The 22,703-nt window shown below is 46.6% G+C and overlaps 1 protein-coding gene across 2 annotated transcripts in view; it reads left to right on the forward strand.

The window, feature by feature from the left end:
* The window catches only part of Znf704 (zinc finger protein 704), a 185,738-nt gene that overhangs the window by 148,227 nt on the left and 14,808 nt on the right, over nucleotides 1–22,703 (forward strand). For both annotated transcript variants that reach the window (XM_040741390.1, XM_040741391.1), the window contains exons 5-7: nucleotides 10,620–10,720; nucleotides 15,096–15,363; nucleotides 18,137–18,241. In XM_040741390.1, coding sequence (XP_040597324.1) covers nucleotides 10,620–10,720; nucleotides 15,096–15,363; nucleotides 18,137–18,241 — 474 coding nt within the window. The remainder of the gene's footprint in view (nucleotides 1–10,619; nucleotides 10,721–15,095; nucleotides 15,364–18,136; nucleotides 18,242–22,703) is intronic.

The raw sequence follows: 22,703 nt of genomic DNA on the forward strand, positions 1-22,703 counted from the left end.
AAGCACTGTCATTCAGTTCTTTTATATTTCAAACCATGTTTCAAAAGGTCTCTACAGAATTAATTTAACGTCTTGCAATGCCACTTTTTCTGTCATAGTCTCTCATATCCTTTCTGAATGGCTAGCCAGAATAGCTTCTACCAAAAAAAAAAGGGGGGGGCTGTTCTAGTGGGCAGCGGTGGTGGTGCATACCTTTAATCCCAGCACTTGGGGGGCAGAGGCAGACAAATCTCTATGAGTTCAAGGCCAGGTTGGTCTACAGAGCTAGTTCTAGGACAGCCAGGGATACACAAAGAAACACTGTCTTTAAAAAAAAAAAACTGTCCTGTCATCAACAAAATGGTGACATGTACATGTATCCAGGGAGCGAGCTCCAAAAATATACCACTTGGACATCAAAGAAATCTCAGAATTTGCCATAGAACGGGAACTCCAGGTGTGTGCATTGATAGCCAAACGCAGCAATGTCATCTGGGACAATGGAAAGGGAATATTCCATAGCATATCTGTGTACAACCAGAAAACATAATGAGGATGAAGAGTCATGCTCTGTGCTTCAGCAGCCTGTCCCCCTGCCAAGTCCAAATATATAACTACTGGGGATAAGGACTGACTACCGAGTCCTTATCCCCAGTCCGGAAGAAATACTTACTTTGCCTGAGCACATCCGTTCTTGTTCATGGAGCTTCCTAAGTTCTTCTTATTTCCCTACCTATTCTCTTAGAGTCTTAGTATCCATTTGAACCCCGAGTGTTTACAGTGGTCACATATCCAATGGAAGTCGTTTGAGAAATTTCTAGAAAGATTCTAACAACATGGGAGTTTTGAATGACGAGTAGACTGTGAGTCAGTCTAGTGAAGATGAGCAGCACTCTTTAGCAAGACAGGAGAGCGTGTGCTGGATGTACAGCCGGCGCTGGGTTTTCAGCTGTGTACTTACATGTGAGTGTTTGCTGGAGAGTGCATTTCTTCTTATGGCTAATCACAAAGTTTGGAAGCACCTGGTCCATATTAACAATCAGTAATGTGATGCATGGTAAATCCAGGTGCTGTGCCCAAGTCAAAAGAGCCACATCCAGCCTCAGCACTACTGCTGAGAACCTAGGAAAGCCACTTTGTGTCTCCAGCCATCACCTTGCCTTGTTGTAAGCCTGCCAGAGTGGATACCACACCTCTTGAAGGACAGTTGTGAAGTTGTTAAATGTGATCCCATGTAATGGGACATGGAACTGTTTTAACATGCCTTGCATGAGCTACAAACAGCAGAAGCAGCACTCACTGCTAACCCTTGTGGATCCATTTATGTAAAGAAGTTTGAAGTGTGAGTTGCATTGCATAGACAAGCGTTATCTCTTAATGAGAAGTATTTCTGGTAATCACTATATTTACATGTGTAGTCACAGTTAAATGCAGCATTTCCTGTAATCATGACCCAAGTCTCCGAACAACCTTACTCCCATTTTTCAGAGGCAGCTCATTGAGTTGTGTGTACTGCCCAAGGTTGCGCTGCTCATGCTGGGGCAGAAGTACACTGAGCTTAGCAGGGATAATAAAGAGGATGTGCTTGAGACCAAATGAGCTGGAGAATCCAACGATCCCTCGCTCACAGCCCACAGAGGAGAATGGTGTGTGGGCAGCATGGCCAGACGCCACTAGACCAACACTACACGGCCTTTCCCTGCGTGGAACATCCATTCCTCAGCCACGGCAATGAAAATGGGAGAGAGGCACCAGGCTGTCCTGGCTCCATGTCAGGTGGCCGGCTTTGTGAGGGCGCATTCTATTGGACTTTCCCCTCTGGCTTCAGGGAACCTCCAACTTCTACAGAATGTGATTGTGACTTTGAGAAGGTGCAGTTCCTGTCATGACCACAAGGTGATGCAATGACCCAAAGTATGGGCACTCTGGTGTTCTTAGGAGAAATCCAATTCTGCAGAAGGCTAAGAATTAGCTGTCAGTTCCACAAGACCTCCTGCAAAACCTAAAGTGCTGATGAGTAAGGAAAATGCCAGATTCCTCGTCCCGTCAGATCTAGAGTCTGTGCGTTCTGAAGTTGGGGTGTCGCCTCTGGAGGGACCCTGTTAATGGGCTATTGTGCAGAGCATGTAAAAAGAGGAGGAGAGCAACAAATGCAGCCACTAGTACCAGGCTGTGGTTTCACCCTTGGATATTGAGTGGATGGGGAGCCTGAGAGCCCTGGGTATGGAGAGAAGAGAGCACTTGCCTCCATCCTGATGCTGTATCGATAGAGCCAGTGCCAAGTGGCTCAGGGTAACTGTGCGGCCCTGCCCCTTTGAGGTTGAGGAACCCAGCAGTGCAGGGAGGGAGAGTAGCTCTGGCAGAAATTGGGAGCACACCAGGAACCCTGATACAGGACTCCATATTCCGGACCAGCAGCAGCACCTCGGGGACACTTAAAGATTCTGGCTTCCATCCCTTTCTTTGCTTCATGGGTGTCATGACCACGGACAGTTTTCCCTGGGTGCAGGGAGAAGCTCTGCACTAGCACAGGCATTCTGACAGCCGTGTCGTCTTACGCTACAAGTTAAGCACTGACACACTCTGCATTTCTTACCTCTCAGAACAAAAAAAACCAACAGACACCTTTATTGGGAGTGATGCCCCTGACCAAAGCAAACAAATCCATAAAGCCCTCACACATGAGTGTGGTGCCCATCTCTGTGCAGAATTCATTCCCCACCTACTTACCAGGAGCAAGAGGTCTCTGAAGTGAGCGCTGCTCAAAAGTCCGCATGAGGACCCTAAGGGAGGGTGGGTGGGGCCAGCCTGGGTGGGGTCAGTCTGTATGCATTTCACTGGAATGGCACAGATCGCCAGGGTTAGCCCAGGAGAGGATCAAGTACAAACAGAAGATCTGGGCTAACAGGATGCTGGACTGGCCAGCCGAGTGGTCTCCAGTGAGGACCTCAGACATCATCTGCTATCGTCCCGACCTTTCCACATGTGAGAAGCTTTCTATCTCACCTAGGAGTGAACAGGCGACCCCAAGGATGATACTTACTTCCAAAATCCATGGATTAAGAAGATACTTGACAGGTATCTCTATTAGCTCAGGAACCTGCTTCTTAGGGAAAGCATCTTAAATCCATCTTTAAGTATAGATTTCACAAAAATAGCGTGAGCTCACTTTTGATGCACAGTTCTGTGACTTTGATTGATGTCTTTCCCCGTGTTACCACTACCTAGCTGGCCAAGGCCACTGTGAGTGTCGGGCAGCACGTTTACCTCTCCCCGGACAGGCCACCGTCAGTGCGTTTCTGCTGATACAGTGCTGGCCACGGTAGAAGCGAGGGAAAGTGAAGACGTGTAGTGTGCATACAAAGTACCAAGCCCTGGCAACAGGAACGCGCACTCACTGCCAGTGGAAATGCAAAACGGTGCAACTACTTTGAAAAACAGTTTGGCAGTTTCTTACAACGTTAAATATATGCTAGCCATATGACCCAGCTACTCTACTGTTGCATATGTATTTACCTAAGAGATTAGAAAACACATGTCCACAAAAAGACTTATAGACAAATGTTCATTGCAGCTTTATTCATTATCACCCCAAACCGGAAACAACACAAATGTCCGCCAGCAGGCACATGGAAAAGGAAATTCTGGCATGTTCATATAGCACAACACCACACTACCAAAGGAAGAGGAAAAGCCGCCAATATACAGGATAGTGGGTTAGTGTCAAAGTCGGCATGCCGTGGGGAAAGAAGCCACAAATGAATACATTCTGGTACACTTGCAGAGACCTTGATTGGTTGTTGTCTTTAAGACAGTCTCACTTCAAGGCCAAGTTAGCCTTGAACTCATTATGTAGCCAAGGATGACCTGACTGACGTAAGTGGTAGGATTACAGATGTGTGCTGATGTGCGCATTATGCTGGGGATGAGCCCAAGGCTTTGCACATGCTAGGCAAGCACCACCAACTGAGCCACGCCCTTTTGACACACTCCTCACAGCCTCTGCAACAAACCATGCATCCGTGCTTGGCATATTTGAATTCATCATTACTTTGAATTAACATCTATACCTACTAATTTCATTTAATCTACTCATCTTATGAATAAAGGAAGGGAGCCCATAAACATAAGCTCACATGTATAAGGTTGCTGTCTCAGAAAAATAGCTGGAACCCTTTAAGAGTAGCTATTTCTTTAGCTCTTGGCCCTTGATAAGCTCTCAGTGGACCTCTTGACCCTGAAGGAGCCAAGCTGAGAAGGATATGCGGTCTTCACACTTACCTGACCTCCTTTGCTCAGAGACCTGATTCACAACTCAGAAATTCATACATAAAGTGTCCTTCCTCCACAGACGTATACACACACATGCCCACATACTTGTATATGCCCCACATCCCCACATTAAATAATTATACATCCCTGGGAGTCTCCTGTGCATCAGAAAAGCCAATATGACACTGCGTAGGCTACAGTGGTTTGGTGGTATTCATGAAACTTCTAGACTGTTGCTTTAATCCAATGCATTCCTAAGCATGTCCAACCATACTTCAAAATCAAGCCTTGTTCCTATCCCAGGGAAGGAGGGCTACCACTGGCAACCATCCTGTCAGTCCTGGGTACCAATCTAGATTTTTACCAGGAAAATATGGAAGGCACTCCATTTAACCCAGGTGTAATAAGATTGTGGCCAGATGTAATGGCCTTTAATGGCGGCATGGGGTGGGGGGAGGCAGAGGCAGATGGATCTCTGAGTTTGAGGCTAGCCTGGTCTATCAGAACAGGCAGAGCTACATAGTGAAATTTTGTCTTGGGGAACAAAAGTAGGATTGTGGGTCAGGAGTTTGTGGCCCAGATCTCTGTAGTCCCAACACTCAGGAGCCTGAGGCAGGAGGATCTTAAGTTCAAGGCCAGTCTGGACTACACAGCAAAATACCAACTCAAAAAGAAAAATAAATAGAAGGGGAAAAAAACTGAGAGCTGAGGTCAAAGATTATAACCAGTTGTCCAGGGCACTTAGTCTTCAAGCCGGCTGTGCAGGCAAAGAATCTAGAATTTCTCTACAACACGCAGCACCAAGCAGGTAACCCAGAGAGCTTGCCACATAGGGCATTTTTAAAGTTCTGAGTTTGCAGGGGTCTGGAGTGCCAGGCCTCCAGGGGGCATTGTAATATTAGATGAGGCAGGGAGGTGTCAGCTCAGCTAATGGGCTTCCCCCTGCCCTCCTCCCTCCTCCCTCCTTCAGCGCCCTTTGTGAAGAGGGCCTTTAGTGAGACCTCAGCTCAGCTGACATTGACTTTGATGTTCAGCAAAAGTGCTTGCCACTGGGGGTGAATTTTCAGCTGTTGCCCCTGCATTTGTGGGCAGCACATCTGTTGGAGCCCCGGGAGAGGCCAAGGTTGAGCACAGATGGGCCATGCACACTTGGCCGCCTTGGCTTGGCCAGCAGCTTTGCTTGGTTTGGCTTCCTCCAGACAGCTTGGACCGTGCAGCAATTTGGGCGTTGTTTATTTAGCTATTTTTTCCTATTCTCCTCCTCCTGTGCTTGCTTCTGCTCCAGCATAACAGCAAGTAGTCTGTTTGTGGACAGAGGGTTGATTTCAGCTGGATATAGTGAGGGGACCTTGAAAGGAATTAAACTGCCATTAAGTGGCTTTGGCCTTGAGGGGAGCACACCCTTGGCTGGTGCAGAGCAAAGCTAGCTGCTCAAGTCCATTGAAGCTGAGGTAACACTTCCATCATGTTTGTTTTTCTCCAGATTTGGGTAAGCAGCATTAGTCAAGTCAGGGTTTTGTTTGTTTGGTTTTGTTTTGTTTTTCTGAGGCAGGATCTCACTGTGTAATCCTGGCTGGCCTGGAACTCACTGTGTAGACCATCCTGGCTTCAAATTCACAGAAAGCCATATACCTCTGCCTTCTGAGGACTAGAATTAAAAGATGTGCGTCAGGATGCCCAGACAATAAATAATTAAAAGTTAAAATTTAATAATTTAAATAAATAAAGTTAAAAATAGGTAGCTGTGGATCTCACTGCAGATTGCTTACAAACACACTCAGAGCCCTGGGACTCAGCACCAGGGAAAACCAACATAACAACAAAAACTTAAAAATAAAATAATTTTTTAAATTTAGAAATTAACATAAAAAATATAATCTTCCCATTTTTTGTTTGTATGTGTGGTTGGTTGGTTTTTGAACCCCCTGTGTAGACTAGGCTGGCCTCCCAAATGCTGGGATTAAAGGCCCAGTATTTGTTTTTAATTTATAAACTCTTATTGTTTTAAAAAAATCTTACAAGTAACTAAAATCATTACATAATCACTTCCTCTCTTCCCTCAAATCATTATTCGTGTATATATATATATATATATATATATATATATATATATAACTTGTATTTCCTTTTAATAGTTCAAGTTCTGGCAGAGAGCCCACGGCACACTCAAATGCCCTAACAAAAGTACAGATGGGGCTGGGGCAGTGAACAGTGATTGTGGGACAATCCCACCCCCACTACCATGGCAGCATGAAGAAGCAGCTGATTAGAGGGCCTACCTGAACCTAGGAATAACCAGAACTCTAGAATCTCAGTTGGCAGAGTGATCACCTGGCAGGAATGGCCACTTCGGAAGAGAAATGTAACCACACACAGCTGTGGCCTGCCAGAATGGGAGCCAGGGGAATCAGGATTTTCTCCTGCCTGCTGCCTCCTCCCATTACCTCCCATTGGCCACATCCAACCAGAAACCCACGGGCAGAAGCCCGTTGATTCTATGCATGGAGCCAGCCTTCTGGGGCACTGAGCAGGGTGGAGGACAGAACAAAATGGCCTGTGGGGTCAAACAGGGCAGATCAGGAATTCCCTGAGGAGGTGGGAGCCTATGGACATGATGAGCTGGCTCAGTGTCTGAAGGCACTGGCTGTCCACCCTGTCCACCTGCTCAGTCCCACACAATAAATAAGATGTGATTTGCAAACAGTGTACAGGGCTGGAGAGGTGACTGCGGTTAGAGCACTCGCTGCTCTTGAGCCCTGGGTTCTGTTCCAAGCCGCACCTGCATCAGGCAGTGCACAGCTGCTTCGAGTGCAGCTGTAGAAGATCCAGTGCATTTTTCTGGCGTTGTCGGACACCTGCACACCCCCAGTGTACACACAGGCAAGCAAGCCCACGTGCATAAATAAAAACAAGTTCTTTTCAATAGGAAATTAGAGAATGAAAAGCATAGCTTCATTTTTGGTATACTTGGTACACATGGAATGGTAGCCACTACTTGTCTGTTGGCTGTGTTAAAACACTGTGACTAAGGCAACATTTGGGCTTGTGGTTGCAGAGAGCTAGGGTGCATGATACTGAAGTGAAGGCAGGAGAAAGAGGCTGAGGGCTCACATCTTGAACCACAAGCATAAAACAGAGAGAACACACTTGGAATGGAACCAGGCTTCCGAGACTCAAGACCCTCCCCCAGAGACATACTTCCTCCAGCAAGGCCACGCCTCCCAAGCTATCTAAGAACTCTATCAATGGAGGTTGGGGGACCTGCATTCAAACATCTGGACCTATGGGGGACATTTGCAGTCTTACCACCACAGGGGTTCATTTAACTAATCCCCATTATCAACCTCAAGATGAATCTAAAGGCTGGTATGACATATAACATACTTTTGTGTGTATGCTATAGTTGCAATAGGAAGCCTCTCTGCACACACCCTTCCTCACACGCCTATCTTGAAGGCTTGGTCTGCAGTCGGTACATCCAGTCACTCGGAAGACTTTGCCTTTTCCCTCTTTTTCTTCTGTCTTATGACCCATTGGGTTTAATTAGTGCTGCCCCACTTTGCATGGGTGTGGGGCCATCCACTATAGTGTGGTTAGACCACGTCAGAGCCACACACTTAAAGAAGACGGGCTCTTCCCTCCTCCGGCAGCCATCAGCTGTCAGTAGCTTCTCTGCAAGAGGTGGGGGCCCACCCCTGTTGGAGTGTTGACTGGCTTGACTTGTGCAAGTCTTACACAGCACACAACAGCTGTGACACCATGAATGCAGCGGTCTTGTCGTGTCCGGAAGACATTGTTTCACTGTGGCTGTGGTCCTCCACCCCAGCCTCTGGCTCTTAACAGTCTCTCCCCTCCTGCTTCAGAGATGGTCCTGAGCGGCATGGGGAGGGGTGTGATATAGATGCCCCACGTTTGGCGGAGCACACCTCAGACATTTACTCTCTGTACTTTGACCTGTTATCAGTTTCTATACTGACTGCCGTCAGCTGCACAAATAAGCTCCTCTGATGAGGCCTGAGAACAGCACTGCTCTGTGTATATAGGAATAGGAGCTTGGAGGGCAAGCATCAGTTTCTATAATCAAATGCTTCAATGCAGACAATCCAAAGATAAAGTAATCTGATATTTACATGATGAGGATGAGAATAGGAACACTTTATTTTACATAATTGAGCCATCTGTTTCTGTAGCAGCAGCAAACTACATACAGTAAACATCATAGCATAATGGTCTCAAGTCTGGGCGCAGCATTAGGTGGAATGACAGCATGCACAGAGTGTGTTTACACAAAGTCTACAGGAAAGTTAGGCATGCAGCGTGGGCTGGGGCCCCCAGAAACACCCCAGAATTATTGTGCATTTGATAGTGAATTAATTTTGGTCATTGTGTATACAGCAACGGTGTACTGGGCTGATAAGGTAGCTCGGTTGGCGAAGCGCTTGAAAGAACTTTAGCTCGAACCCCCAGAGGGAACTGAAGGTATAAAAGCTAGGCTCAGTGGCTCACTTGTAACCCCAGTGCCGAGGGAGCTCCTCGAGCTTGCTGGCCAGCCTGCCTAGTCTAAGTTCTAAGTTAGAGACCTTGCATCAAAAGATAAGTGGGTGATGCCTGAGAAACAGCACCTGAGTTGTCTTCTGACCTCTATACACATGTGCCTTCATGTGCACACACGCATGTCCCCACACAGTAACACACGCACCAAAAAGAAACTCTTTGCTATTGCTAACTTATCCCAAATTAACTTTCCCTGCATGTTGCGTGACTGCAGCAAAGAGCTACATGTTAACCAGTGGGCATCGATTATACTAAGACTTTGTCCCCAGGCAGTGGGCTAGGTCTGCAGGTAAGGACAGTTGCCCACCTGAACCTAAGGACCTGAGTTTGACTCCCGGGACCCACATGGTAAAAGCAGACCCCTGACCTCCGCATGTACATCATGGCATACCCTCTGTCTTAGTCAGTGCTTTGTTGCTGTGAAGAGGTACTGTGGCCATGAAACTCTTATAAAAGAAAGCGTTTATTTGGGGCTGGCTTACAGTTTCAGAGACTAGTCAGTGTCATCGTGGCAGGAGCATGGCAGACATGGTGTTGGAGAGGAGCTGAAGTTCTACACTTGATCCATAGACAGAGAGAGGCAGAGAGACTGGGTACTTTTGAAACTCAAATCCTGCTCTCAGTGACACACTTCTAACAAGGCCACCTCCTAATTCTTCTTAAATATGAACTGAATAAAACTTCATTCCAGGAGAACTGGGGAATGTAGTTGTCTTAGGGTTTCTATTACTGTGACCACAACAACTCCTATAAAGGAAAACGTTTTTTGGTGCTGGCTTACAGTTCAGAAGTTCAGTCCATTACCATCATGGTGGGAAGCATGGTGGCATGCAGGAAGATAACGGCCCTGGAGAAGGAGCTGGGAGTTCTGCAAGATGGAGACTGAGACTCTGTCTTGGCTTGAACCTCTTCAGCATCAAAGCCCACCCACAGTGACACACTTCCTTCAAAAAAGCTGCACCTCCTCCAAAAAAGCCACGCCTACTCCCACAAGGCCACACCTCCCATCGTGCCAGGCCCTTTGCACCTATGGGGCTGTGTTCTTTGAATCTACCACGGTAGTGCAGTGGTGGAGCGCTTGCCTAGCACGTGCAAGCACACCTGAGTCCCATCCCAAGCCCTGCAAACATTTAAAGATGCAGTTCGGGGCATGTGATGCCAGTAATTCTGTGACACCTGCTGTAATGAGTGATTGTCTCTGATTCGGGTCTGCTGGCTCCTGCCCATGACGTCACTAAGGCATCATGGTCATCTGTAAGGGGTTCCATTACTATTCGTATTCCGTGATCAAGAGCACGGTGGTTGACAGGGCAAGTCCACATGGTGGTCTCAGTCACTGTGCTGGGAGGCTCTTGAAAATGCTAAGCCCTCACTGGAGAGTGCTGTGTGGTTGCGCGTGTGCTGGGGTGAAGGCTGGCTTCTGGAGCAGCTTCCAGCTCGATTCACTGGAACTTCCTGTAACTTGGAGAGTATGAGCAACATCCATCTTAGGGGATTAGATACCTGCCTAGGATAGTGCCTTACCCTACCAAGCACTTAGTTAATATTAACCACTGCCAGGGTGACCCCAGTGCCCATGGGGACCTCCGTGAATGTGATTAAAATAAGCAACAAAGCTTAGTTCTCATGAAGAAATGGAAAGGGTCTGACCTTGCAGAGCCCTTCACCAGCCGGGAAAGTCCCAGGATAGAGGATTCGGTTGTCAAGAGCACGAGGGGCTTTTCTAATGAAGGCACGAATGGGCAGGGGTGACAAGGAAGTAACCGCGGATGGGTTTGTTTGCATTGTGATGTGCTGTCCTCCCCTCTCTGTAGAACTCCATGAAGGTGATGTTCAAATGCCTTTGGAAAAACTGTGGCAAGGTGCTGAACACTGCAGCAGGCATTCAGAAGCACATCCGGGCCATCCACCTCGGGTAAGGTAGCCCACCTTCCGCCTGGAGCCAGGGGTAGCCCCCCAGCCTGGCCCCAGCACCTCAGCTGCCAGATACTGCACACTACACTGTGTCCCAGGCTCTTACTGATCCCTGGTAGAGGCGAACTCTGCTGAGGGGCAGCCACCAAGTCACCCGGCTGCAGAGCCTCCCTAAACTGCTTTCTGAGTCACCTTAGGCAAGTCCTCACTCTGATCCCTAGGTCCTCCTAAAAATCATCAGTCAAGTCAGTATTGCCTCTGAGGGTCGAATATAAACGTGTAGAAAAGACACAAAGTGTAAAGCACATCACATGGGCTCCTCCCCTGGGAGCGTGCATCAGAGGGTCCTTGAGCCCCTAGTGTCTGTAAAATGAGGTGCATTCTTTTTGCAATGGCTGATGTTCATGACTTAGAACCTCCAAAGCTACTGTCACTCTAGGAAAGTCCCCACCCCCAAGGACAGATGGGGAAAAAAATCATCACACCTTTGATGATAAAGCCAGATGTGGTGGACAGGCTCAGTCTGTTGCTCAAATAAGCTGTTTCCTTCTTAGGCTGTAAGAACCTTCCTGCAGACAGACAAGGTCGAGGTTAGGAGCATGCAGCCCAGCTCACAGCCAGGGCGTGGCGGGACAACTGTCCATGCTTTGGTCCTGAGTCTGTCTTGTCCAGGTATCTGAGGTTTAGAAGGGAGGCTGTCACCAGTGTGCAAAGGCAACACCTCAGTAGGTCTGTGTGCTCAACACAGAAGGGTTCCTTTAGCAAAATGAATGTGGAGGAATAAGTCACCTTAGCAGAAGGGAGCACACTCAGGAAGTGTGTACTCTAAAGGTGGGGTAGGCAGATCCTAACAAAGGTGACTGCAGTCAGTGCCCTGTCAGTGGCTCTGAAGAGGAGCACAGAAGAGGCTCCCCAAGTCTTCAGGCAGATGTCTGGGATACACTAAAGCTCTGTAAAGCAGGGTGCCCATAAGGTCACCAAGCTCTTACAGTCACCTTGGTGAATCGCAGTTCACCATCCTGCCAGCCATTGCATGGGAAAGGACCTCCTGAAAGTCTATAGGACCTCAAGCCCTGAGCCTGTGCTTTCTCAGGGACTGGGAGGAGGTAGGGCCTTCACATTATCCCATGAGCCCAGTTATGACACTGTTGGACACTGGCCTCGTTAGTAAGCAGTGGTGGGGAGGCATGTCAACCCCACCCAAAACAGCATGCCCCGCATCCGATGAAATTTCAGACATACCACACGTAGTCTTAAAAAATGCACGGTTTTTCTCCTCAGCCCTAGCCTTCAGGGACTGACCCTCATCTGTCTCCCTGGAGAGTTCATGATTTCCCTCAGGTCTGGGTACTATTAGTAGCACTTGGCAACCAGCAGCAGCCAGCCTGCCTGTGACTGGAAAGGAAGCAGGGACAGGAATAGAACAGGCACTCATTGCTTATCCCGCTCCCTGGGGTCCTCAATGGCATGCCTGTCAGAAAGCCAAGCCCCATGTGGCCTGCTATGGTGCAGAGGCAGCTCTGCAGATGCCAGCACTGTGGAACTTAGAGGAAATGGAGCGAGGCTGTGAGAAGCCACTCATCTGGCCAAGCCGAAAGGCTGAGGGAGAACACTTTATTGTAGGTCTATATAGGGATTCTTAAAGGGGAAACAAGTTTTCAGTCAGCAACCTCTGGCTAGTGCCACATGTGCCCATCAACTGAGGGATGCCTCTGGCTCTCAGCCATTCCAGAGTGTTGGGTTCTGGGTACATAGTTCTTTGGAAATTAGCAAGACTGGTAAATGTTGAGTCACGGCAGTTACTTAGCTAAAAACTTTCTGTGAGCAAGCACAATTTTCTTCCCCTTAAAGAAGTTTAAAGTCTCTGGGATAATAGTCTTCTAGTAGGAGTGGTGAGGGACGCTCTGGAACTTAGTTCCTCTCTATAGTTACTCCATCATAAATAAAGAAGTATCCATGCATATTCATATGCTTACTCTATCATACAATAAATAAGGGTTCTTGTGATCCCAAGTTATAACTTAAGATACCAAGGCAAGGTGCAGAACCAGAATCACATTCAGTGTGTCAGCCTGAAAAATCCAATTCCAGAAAGTATGGTGTCATCCACCACGCCACAGCAGCCTTTACCACTCATTCACGCTGCATTTGGTAGGTGCCTACTCAGTGCCAAATATGCTGATCGTATATGGAGCGGTACAGAGACCAACAAAAGCCAGCCCTGGAGAGCTGGAGTCATAGGGAGAAGACAGAGGTTTCCAGAGCCCAAAACAGGGCTGGAGAGATGGCTCAGTGAAGAGTATTCTGAATATGCACTGATACCCAGGAAATGGAGGTACCCTTCTGGGTTCTAAGTTTCATTATTAAAATAATTCAAAAACAGACTAAACGGGAAGCTTGAGGGCCATTTCATTAGAATTTAAAATGACCCAGGACAGGCAAGTTGTAAACTTGAGCAGCTGCCTAGAGAAAGTGAATGGGGGATTAGAAAACAAACAGAAGCCATGCCATGTAAGTCAGCATAGATGGCAGCCATCTGGGTGCAGGCAGCCACATAGTAAAAGAGGGAGCTCTAGAGGAAGAGTGAGGGAGCCCAATATACCGGAAAGGCACACTTAGTTTCTGCATCTAATGAGAGAGGGGAAAAAAATAAGGAAACGTCAGGATTCAGAAAGTTGGGCAGACCCTGCAGACCCTCGTGGTGACTTGTATGGACTGAACTCATGTAGGAATTCTGGGAAGGAAAAGTACACTATTCCATTATAGGGCTAGATGTGGTGGAACAAGCTTTTAATTCCAGCCCTCAGGAGGCAGAGGCAGGCAGATCTCTAAGCATTTGAGGTCAGCCCCACTCTACATAGTGAATTCCAAGACAGCTGGACTATATAAAGAGACCCTGTATCCAGGAAGGAAGGAAGGAAGGAAGGAAGGAAGGAAGGAAGGAAGGAAGGAAGGAAGGAAGGAAGGAAGGAAGGAAGGAAGGAAGGAAGGAAGGAAGGAAGGAAGGAAGGAAGGAAGGTCTTTAAAGGAATATATATTCCATTCACCTCCTTTACATGGGTCAAGGCGAGCCTTGCAGTCTTGTGTTTATCGTATTTATCCTGCAACAGTCAGCTATTTGGAGGTCCTCATTGGCTTCTGCTGTGATTTAAACGTGCCCACCACCAATACTGTCTGAGGGCAATGTGATTTCCAAACTCTTGTGTTAATGGTGTTTAGAAAGGGGGTCTTTGGGAAGCAATCAGAATTAGGAGAGGCAAGAGGATGTGGGGGCATGAGCGGCTCTGAAAGAGAAAAGCAAGTTAATAGATGTGGTTTGTCTGACCGTATCAGGTTCAGACATAGTGAGGGAACCCTCACCAGATGTTGAACAGATGTCTACATATGGACATAGATTCAGCATCCAGACCATGAGCCAAATAAACTTTCATTCCTTTCATTTACTTGGCGTCAGGTATTACACCTCAGAAAATAGAGTAAGACTTCTTAGAGCAATCTTTCTACCACACTCCCATCCATCAACCTACCAAACTACCTACCTACCCATCCATCTACCTACTACCTACCAATCCATCTACCCATCCATCCACCTACCACCTACCTATCCATCCATCTACCCATCCATCAACCTACCTACCTACCCATCTACCCATCCATCCACCTACCACCTACCTATCCATCCACCTACCTACCAATCCATCCATTTACTAGTCTGAGAATCATTATCGAGACTGTATTACATATAAAACATTCTACCTCCTAACATAGACTCTGCCTTGATGGAAATTTTTGTTTTGGGTTTGGTTTGGTTTGGTTTGGTTTTTGGTTTGGTTTTTGTATTTTTCTTGAGACAGGGTCTCTGTATAGCCCTGGCTGTCTTGGAACTCACTCTGTATACCAGACTGGCCTCGAATTCAGAAACCTGCCTGCCTCTGCCGCCCCAGTGAGTGCTGCAATTAAAGGAATTGGCCTCCACCACCAGACTTGATGGAACCTTTATAGTTTAGAGGCAGACAAGAAATCCCTAACAAACAGCCATTTAGTATATGAGACTTTGCTAAGTCCCAGTAAGAAAGATTAAGCAATATTTGAGAGTCCTTAATTGAGGTCAGTGGTGTTGGGGGTACTGATCTTTACACAGGATGGCAAGCAGACTTTGCATGCTGGGGCTTTGGAGGAAAGCACGGAGCCTATGGGGGGTGGCCATGGTTAAATCCTAGCAGAAGCCAATGAGGACCTCCAGATAGCTGAGTGTTACAGGATAAACATAAGCCGCAAGGCCGACAGAGAGGAGCGTATTCCAGGTTGAGGGGAAGTATTCCTTTGAGATGGAGGCAAGCGGACAGATCACTTAGCTTTGCTCTCCCCCTCCCTAGGCGAGTTGGGGAGTCTGACTACAGCGATGGAGAAGAGGACTTCTACTACACTGAGATCAAGCTCAACACGGACTCGGTGGCTGAGGGCCTGAGCAGCATGGCCCCACTTTCGCCTTCCCAGTCCCTGGCTTCACCGCCTACGTTTCCTGTCCCAGACTCCAGCCGAACAGAAACTCCTTGTGCCAAAACAGACACCAAGCTGATGACACCGCTGAGCCGCTCAGCACCCACCACCCTCTACCTCGTGCACACTGACCATGCCTACCAGGTAACTCGGCAGGGCCCTTGGTCAGAAGCAGTAGCCGTCAGGCCTGGGACTGCAAGATAACTCAGTAAGAATAGCACCGTGCATGGCAGCCAGTAACTGGGTTTTTTTTTTTCTATTTTTCCTCTTACTCATGATCTCAAGCCGTAAGTGGGTGAGGCAGGAGGATCATGAATTTGAGGCTATAGCTGGCCTACCGAGATTAAGGGCAAACTAACCTACGTAGTTGAGACCTGATCTCTAAAGCCAAACAACAACAAAAAGGGTCTGGTGTTCCAGGGCTGTACTCTTGGTTACTCAGGAGGCTTAGCAGGAGGACCACAAGTTTGAAGCCTGCTGAGGCAACAGAGCACATCTGTGGCCATCCTGGGCAACTTGGTGATACCCTGCCATAAAAGGAAAAGCAAAGGGGTTGGAATGCAGCTTAGTGACATAAAGTGCTTGCCTCATTTGTTTAGTCTTCAGCACCACTAGGGGCAAAAGTCATGATCTCATTCAAATGGACCCTACAGATTATTCTTGGGTTCCCAGAGCCAGCTGAAGATCCATTCCCTTAGGAGTTGTTAAAAGGATAAGAATCAGGGTCTGGAGAGATGGCTCAGCGCTTAAGTGCATTGCCTGCTCTTTCAAAGGTCCTGAGTTTAATTCCCAGCAACCACATGGTGGCTCACAACCATCTGTAATGAGATCTGGTGCCCTCTTCTGACCTGAAGGGATACATGCAGGCAGAACACTGTATACATAAAAAATAAATCTTAAAAAAAAAAAAGGATTAAAAATCCTTAGCAGTGTAAAGCCCTCAGATTAGTTACTGGCATAGCTGACAAGTGTCCAATACGTGAAAATTAAGCCAAGAGTGGCAGCACGCACCTTTAGTTCCAGCATCTGGGAGGCAGAAGCAGTGATCTCTTTGAGTTCAATGCCAGCCTGATATTAAGTTCTAGGTCATCTAGGGCTACTTAACGAGATCCTGTTTCAAAATGATGAAGTCAAGGGGCTAGCAAGATGCCAGTGTATAAGGGTTTACCACCAAACCTAAGGAAGAATTCAATCCCTAGGACCTACATGGTATAAGGAAAGAACCAACTTATGAAAACTGTCTTCTGGCCATCCACATGCCACACATGTTTGTTTGTTTGTCTTTTGATACAGTGTCCCTCAATATCCCTGGCTGTCCTGCGACTCACTAGACTAGGCAGGCCTTGAACTCACAGAGATCTGCCTACCTGTGCCTCCCAAGTCCTGGGACTAACAGTGTATGCCACTGTGCCCAGCTAATTTAAAAATTTTGGTAAACATTAAACTGAGTGAAAAGTCGAGCCTTGCTTGGCAAGCTTTGGAGCAATGTACTGCGTAGCTGGGATCTCAGCATCTTCCGCTTCTAAGTAGGTAGCTAACCCTCTCAGAGTACAGGTGACTGCCAATGTTCCCTAACTCAACAATGTCAGCACTCCCAGAAGTTGTTCCAGATGGAAATTATTTGAGCACTACCCACACAAACCTACTGGTTGTAGCTGGGACCCCAAAAGCTGAGGGCTTCGAAATGCAGACTGAGGCTACACCAGCAATTGCAGCTACCTCAGGCAACTTCATAAAAATCTTCCTTGCGTTTCTCAAGTTACATTCCCCTACCTATTTCATAAAAAATCCAAATAACTGTATATTATCCAGTTAAATTCAATTGAAATAGTTACTTTAATCATTCTGATCATTTATGTGACTGTCTACGGTGGTTTTCTGCTTGTAACCAAATGGAGCTGGGCATGGAGACATCCTCGGCAATGTAACAAGTTTGAGATTAGTCTAGGTCACATGAGACCCTGTCTTTAAAAAAAAAGTTGAAAAGCAAGAAAGGAAGACTAATATGAACATTCTCTGTCTTTTTTAACTTTCATTTTAATCCTCAGAAGTGTCATTATTACATCACCTGGAACATGAATGAAGAGTTTATGGGCATTTCTGTGTATTGCCAAAGTATGTCCCAGTGGGGCCAGGTTCAAAACCACTGTAACTAGCTGAAGTAGTTGTAATACGGAAAAAAACAAAAAACTAAGCCTGGAGAAGAAAACTGCAGTCCCTGAATTTACAGAGTTGATTTTTGTCATCTCAGTTACATTTATTTGCTCAATTTTAATTTTTCTATTAAATTTTTATTTTGCATGTATGTACATGTATATGCACACACATTTGACACATTGCACATGTAGAGATCAAAGGACCTTCCACTCTGTGGCCCTGAGGATTGAACTCAGGTCTTCAGGCCTATCAGGAGGCACCTTTACCTGCTAAACCATATCGCTGGCCACGTCTCTAAGCATGTTATAGTACATGGTTGTGCGGTGCACATTACTGTATACATTTTCTTAGAACCAACCCTTAGATGTGAGCTGTATGATGGGCAAAACAATGAGAATTTTAGTGATTATCACTAAATTACACTAAAACATTTATAGCTTACATGTACCCATTTCCAAATTTATTGTTCAGATATTTATTTCCTAATTTGATACTCAAGATTTACGTGCATATGTCCAAATATAGGTAGATGTGATTAAATTTCAGCAACTGACAGCCAAAGGCCTTTTCCTATATCTCAGGTAGGCTGCTTATATGTATACGAAAGGCTTATTTCTGGCTACTCTCTTTGACCTTGTTTAGTCTCCGCCTTTTAGCGTACGTTGCCAGAGCAGCCCTGCCTGTCCCTGCAGCCCAGCTTTGGTAAGACACTGTGGACAGTTACTCTTTCATACAGCCTTCTCTGCTTCCTGTCTCATAGGCCACGCCCCCAGTGACTATTCCGGGATCCGCTAAGTTCACCCCCAATGGCAGCAGTTTCAGCATTTCCTGGCAGTCACCTCCAGTCACTTTCACCGGCATTCCTGTAAGTACCAAAACATGGTAAGGTGAACCAAGCCAAATGCACATTTAAAAGAACAAGTCATAGGATCAGACACGAAAAGGATGGAGTCAGTGCCGAAAAGTACTACCTGTTTCTTCTCTTTCCTTTTTTGAGGTGGTATGTCTCAAGTAGCCCAGGTTAGCCTTGAACTCTGTAGAGTCAAGGATGGCCTTTGAACCGCTGATCCTCCATCCCAAGTAGCCCAGGTTAGCCATGAACTCTGCATAGTCAAGGATAGCCTTTGATCCTCTACTTCTCAGATGTTGGTATTCCAGGAGGACACCATCACATCTAGTTTCCAAAGGCATGTGCTTCTTTCTCTCTTTCTGTAAGATTTTCTTTTTTTATTTTATCTGTATGAGTGTTTTGCTTGCTTGTATTTCTGTGTACCACATGCATGCAGTGCCTGTGGAGACCAGAAGGGGGCATCAGACCCCCTGGAACTGGAGTGACGGATGTGGGCCACCATTTGGGTGCTGGGAATCAAACTAGGTCCCCTCTGGAAGAGCAACCGGTGCTCTTGATGGATGAACCATGTCTCCAGCCCCAGGTAATAGTTCTAAGTGACATTTGAGGACTCATCAGCAAGTTGTCTTGTGATCCAGATAGGTGCTGCTTCTCTGGGAAAAGATGTTTTGACTGACATTTTAGAAAACTAGAAGAGAGTGTTAGCTGTTGAGGTTGGAAATGTATTTTGTGTTGATGCTATAGTTATATTTCCAAAAGACTGTAGAATTAGCAGCGTGGTTCACACTTCGTACGGTAAAGCTGATGTTTACCATCACAAATTACTTCATGAGTTTTGTTAGCTTGATGTTATTGTCCTGGAGTTGTGCTGTTTGAAGATCCAAAAATTAGATAAATTGAAATCACTTTTTTCTTTCAAAGCCTGAGCCAAAAAAAAAAAAAGTTAATGAATGCTGAAAGTGCAACCATATTTAGGTAGTAAATAAAAATTAATGCTAAGTATTAAATGATTCTGATAAGCTCCTGTGGATTAGCTTGGCTCCTAGCAGTTCATTTTAAAATATTCTGGGTCTTACATGGTTTTCCACAGAAAAAGCTCCCTGCACAGTAGCTGTGCTCACGGCGGTATGAATCCTGATAAGCTTCAGAACTGGGCTCCCAATAGCAGATGTGAAAACCTTATTTTTCTTCCCCATTCCACCCCTCCCACACTTACACAGACACCCCACAAAAGCAGCTCCTTGGCAAGTTCCAGAGTTCCCAGCTTATACGGATGAGTGACTGGGCGAGCTGTGTTGTACTCTGCCTGTGAAGGTTTACCAAAGCCGGTAAAAAGAAGTTGCTGACGGTGGATTGCCTCCTGCTGACAGCACCAGGGGTCGTGGCGCACAGATAACACTCTTGTGAATTTCAAACACTACCATAAATATGGAATAATCACTAGAACCACTGAACACTGGTGGCCCCTAGCCACACTCAAGGAGTGACCTGGGACATTCTTGTGTTAGCTTTGTTGGTGGCACAAACATTGATCCACTCATGTGACCATTGGATATGAGCCATTTCCTCTGAGGGTATTCCCTTGGTAGACATAAAAACGCCCAGAGTGGCTTGCTGCTTTCCATTTGCCACTAAACCATCTGTGGTGACTAGTGTTGCCAGTTTGACAGCATCTAGAATTACCTTGGAGACAGGTCTCTGGATGTGCCACCGGGAGATTATCTTGTGTTAGCAGAAATGGGGAGACTGGCCACATCATGGCTGGTACCATTTCCTGGCTGAGAATCTAGACAGTCTAAATGGAGAAAGGGAACTAGACGAGAGAAGAGCATGCATTCATCACCCTCTGCTTCCTGATTGTAGACACGGTATGTCCCCTGCTTCAAGTTCCCACTGTCTTGAATTCCCCAACACGATGGGGTGTACCCTTGAACTGTGGACCAGAGTATAATAAACTCTTTCTGGAGAATTTCATCCCAGCAACAGGAAAGATGCCTTCTTTGATAGCCTACTGTTTACTTTCCCTATCGCTGTGACCAAATACATGACAACAGTAACAGGAAGGAAGGAAGGAAGGAAGGAAGGAAGGAAGGAAGGAAGGAAGGAAGGAAGGAAGGAAGGAAGGAAGGAAGGAGCGGTTTGTTTGGTCTCACGGTCCACCGTGGTGGTAGTAGGTGTGGCGGGTGACCAGCCACATTGTGTCCACAGTCCGAAGCAGAAGGAGATGGATGCTGGTGTTCTACTTGCATCCATCATTTTTCATCCAGAGCCCAGGTCACAGGATGGTACCACCCACATTCAGGGTAGGTCTTCCCCTCCCTTACACCTTTCTGGAAAGCCATCCCAGAGATACCCAGAGGTGTGTATTCTAGGTCATCCTAAAGCCTGTCAGGTTGACAACGAGATTAGCCACCATCGCACGTAGAGTGAAAGCTGGAATTCCAGCTTCAGGCTGACACTTTAATAGTTTCTTAGTCCCTGCCTTTAACATAGGAAGACTTTCCAAGCACATAGGCCATTCTGATCATCTGGTATAACAGTAAGGGTAGTGTGAGACAGAGACTTCAGATTTCTTCATCGTTCTCATGACCAGTCCAAGTATTGTGTTTTCCACTGCACTCTGTCTGGTGAATGTAAGGCCTCATGTACGAGGCAGATGCTCCACTGTGAAGCCACATCCCTCTCCCACTGTTATCTGGCACATGTCTGACTTAGTGTTCACACTACAGCTCGGGCAAGAATTGAACTCGCTATACTGCCTCAGGCTCCACCATGTCTAGCTAGCTCCGCCATGCCTAGTTACACCATGCCTGACTAACTCGACCATGCCTAGCTCCGCCATGCCTAGCTTCTGCTGTGCTTTTCTTTTCTTTTTTTTTTTAATTAAACCATCATAAAGACATCATTGTGGGTTTCAACCAGCTGTCTTTCCTCTCATTTCCTAAATGTCTCTGTAGGATGCCAGCCAGGATTCCTTATATTGTTTGTTTTCCAACAAGAAATCTTAGAACTCTTCCATGAATACTATAGCTGTCTCTCCCTCAATCTCAATCCCCCCACCTTTTTTTTTTTTTTTTTTTTGCAAAAATGTTTTATTTCTGTGTTTGTTTCCAGGGACATTCCAGCAGTGAAGCTGCACATAGATGCGATTCTATCTCCTATGGCTGTTTCTTATCTATTATTTTCACTTTGGTGCGTGTGTTTGTGCGTGCGTGTGTGTGTGTGTGTGTGTGTGTGTGTGTGTGTGTGTGTGTGTGTGTGTGTGTGTGCGTGCACATAACTTCTGGTCTCAGAAGTTGACAACGGTTGTCATCCTCGGTTGTCCCACGCCTGCCTCAGGCAGGGTCTCTGAGCCTGGGGCTCACATATAAGTTAAACTGGCTGGTTGGTGAGCTCCAGGGGTCTGCCTGGCCCCATCTCTAGCGCCAGGTTACAGATGTGCTTCATGTCACTGTGTCCATTGTACATGGGTGCTGCCTTCCACGCTTAGGTCCTCATGATGATGCCACCGGCACTTTAACAACAACTGAGCCTCTCCCAGTCTCTGCCTCCCATTTCTAATTTATTCTTAGACCAGATTATTTCCAGTCTCTGGTTTGTAATGTGCTTTGGCCAAGACTTAGATAAACACTTCAACAGTCAAACTTGCCATTCCTATTTTAAGGTTCTGGTTCTGGGTGTATTTTTAAAAGCTTTGCTTGACTCTAGAAAGACAAGAATGAAGCACACAGAATACCCCTTATGCTCTGAGCTCCCTGTCCATGCTTTCAAAGAAAACAGTCGGGCACCTGCTGTCCTATGGCCCCTGGAGGTGGGCTTTCCAAGAACAGCCCATCCCCCAGCTTCAGGATTGGCATGTCCGCAGTGGCTCGTCCTAAGCCCTAGGACATAGGGAGCCAGGCAGAACCTAAGAACATGAAGTTCCCACTCTGAATTGGTATGATAGCTTCAGATAGCAACTCTCTTTAAATTATAAAGAATATTAGGATGAGTCTGCCTAAAGTTTCCAAACAGAGTAGTTTCTGCATTATAAAAATCTGTCTTTGTGCTACCAAACAGATGCCCAGAGTTTGTCATCTTGAGTTACAGGTGTCTTTCCTCCCTTATCTTTGAGATCTTGTGTTGAAGAGAGTCCTGGGGACACTTCTAGAGAAGCCCCTCAGAGCAGTCCCTGGTCTACAGGCTTTTGCTTCTTACCTTTGTGCTGAATGTCTTTTGAGTCCCAGCATCAGAGCCCTTCCCACAGCATGGCCATGAAGACTCATATCTGCAGACACCACTGCCCTTCCGAGCAGGCTTTTCTAGTCTGAGCTGGGGAGTGTGCAGGAGAGAGGCCATATTTAACAACAGCTTTCCTTGCTTGTCACGTCCTGGTGGCTTCTCCATCTACAAAATGCCTTCCTCTGTTGTTGTGACTGAAAACTAAAAGCCCTCGGCCCCCTTCCTCTTGAGCCACTACAACAAAATTGCATAGACT

Source organism: Mesocricetus auratus, unplaced genomic scaffold (genome assembly GCF_017639785.1).
Source record: "Mesocricetus auratus isolate SY011 unplaced genomic scaffold, BCM_Maur_2.0 Super-Scaffold_6730, whole genome shotgun sequence".
Classification (NCBI taxonomy): domain Eukaryota; kingdom Metazoa; phylum Chordata; class Mammalia; order Rodentia; family Cricetidae; genus Mesocricetus; species Mesocricetus auratus.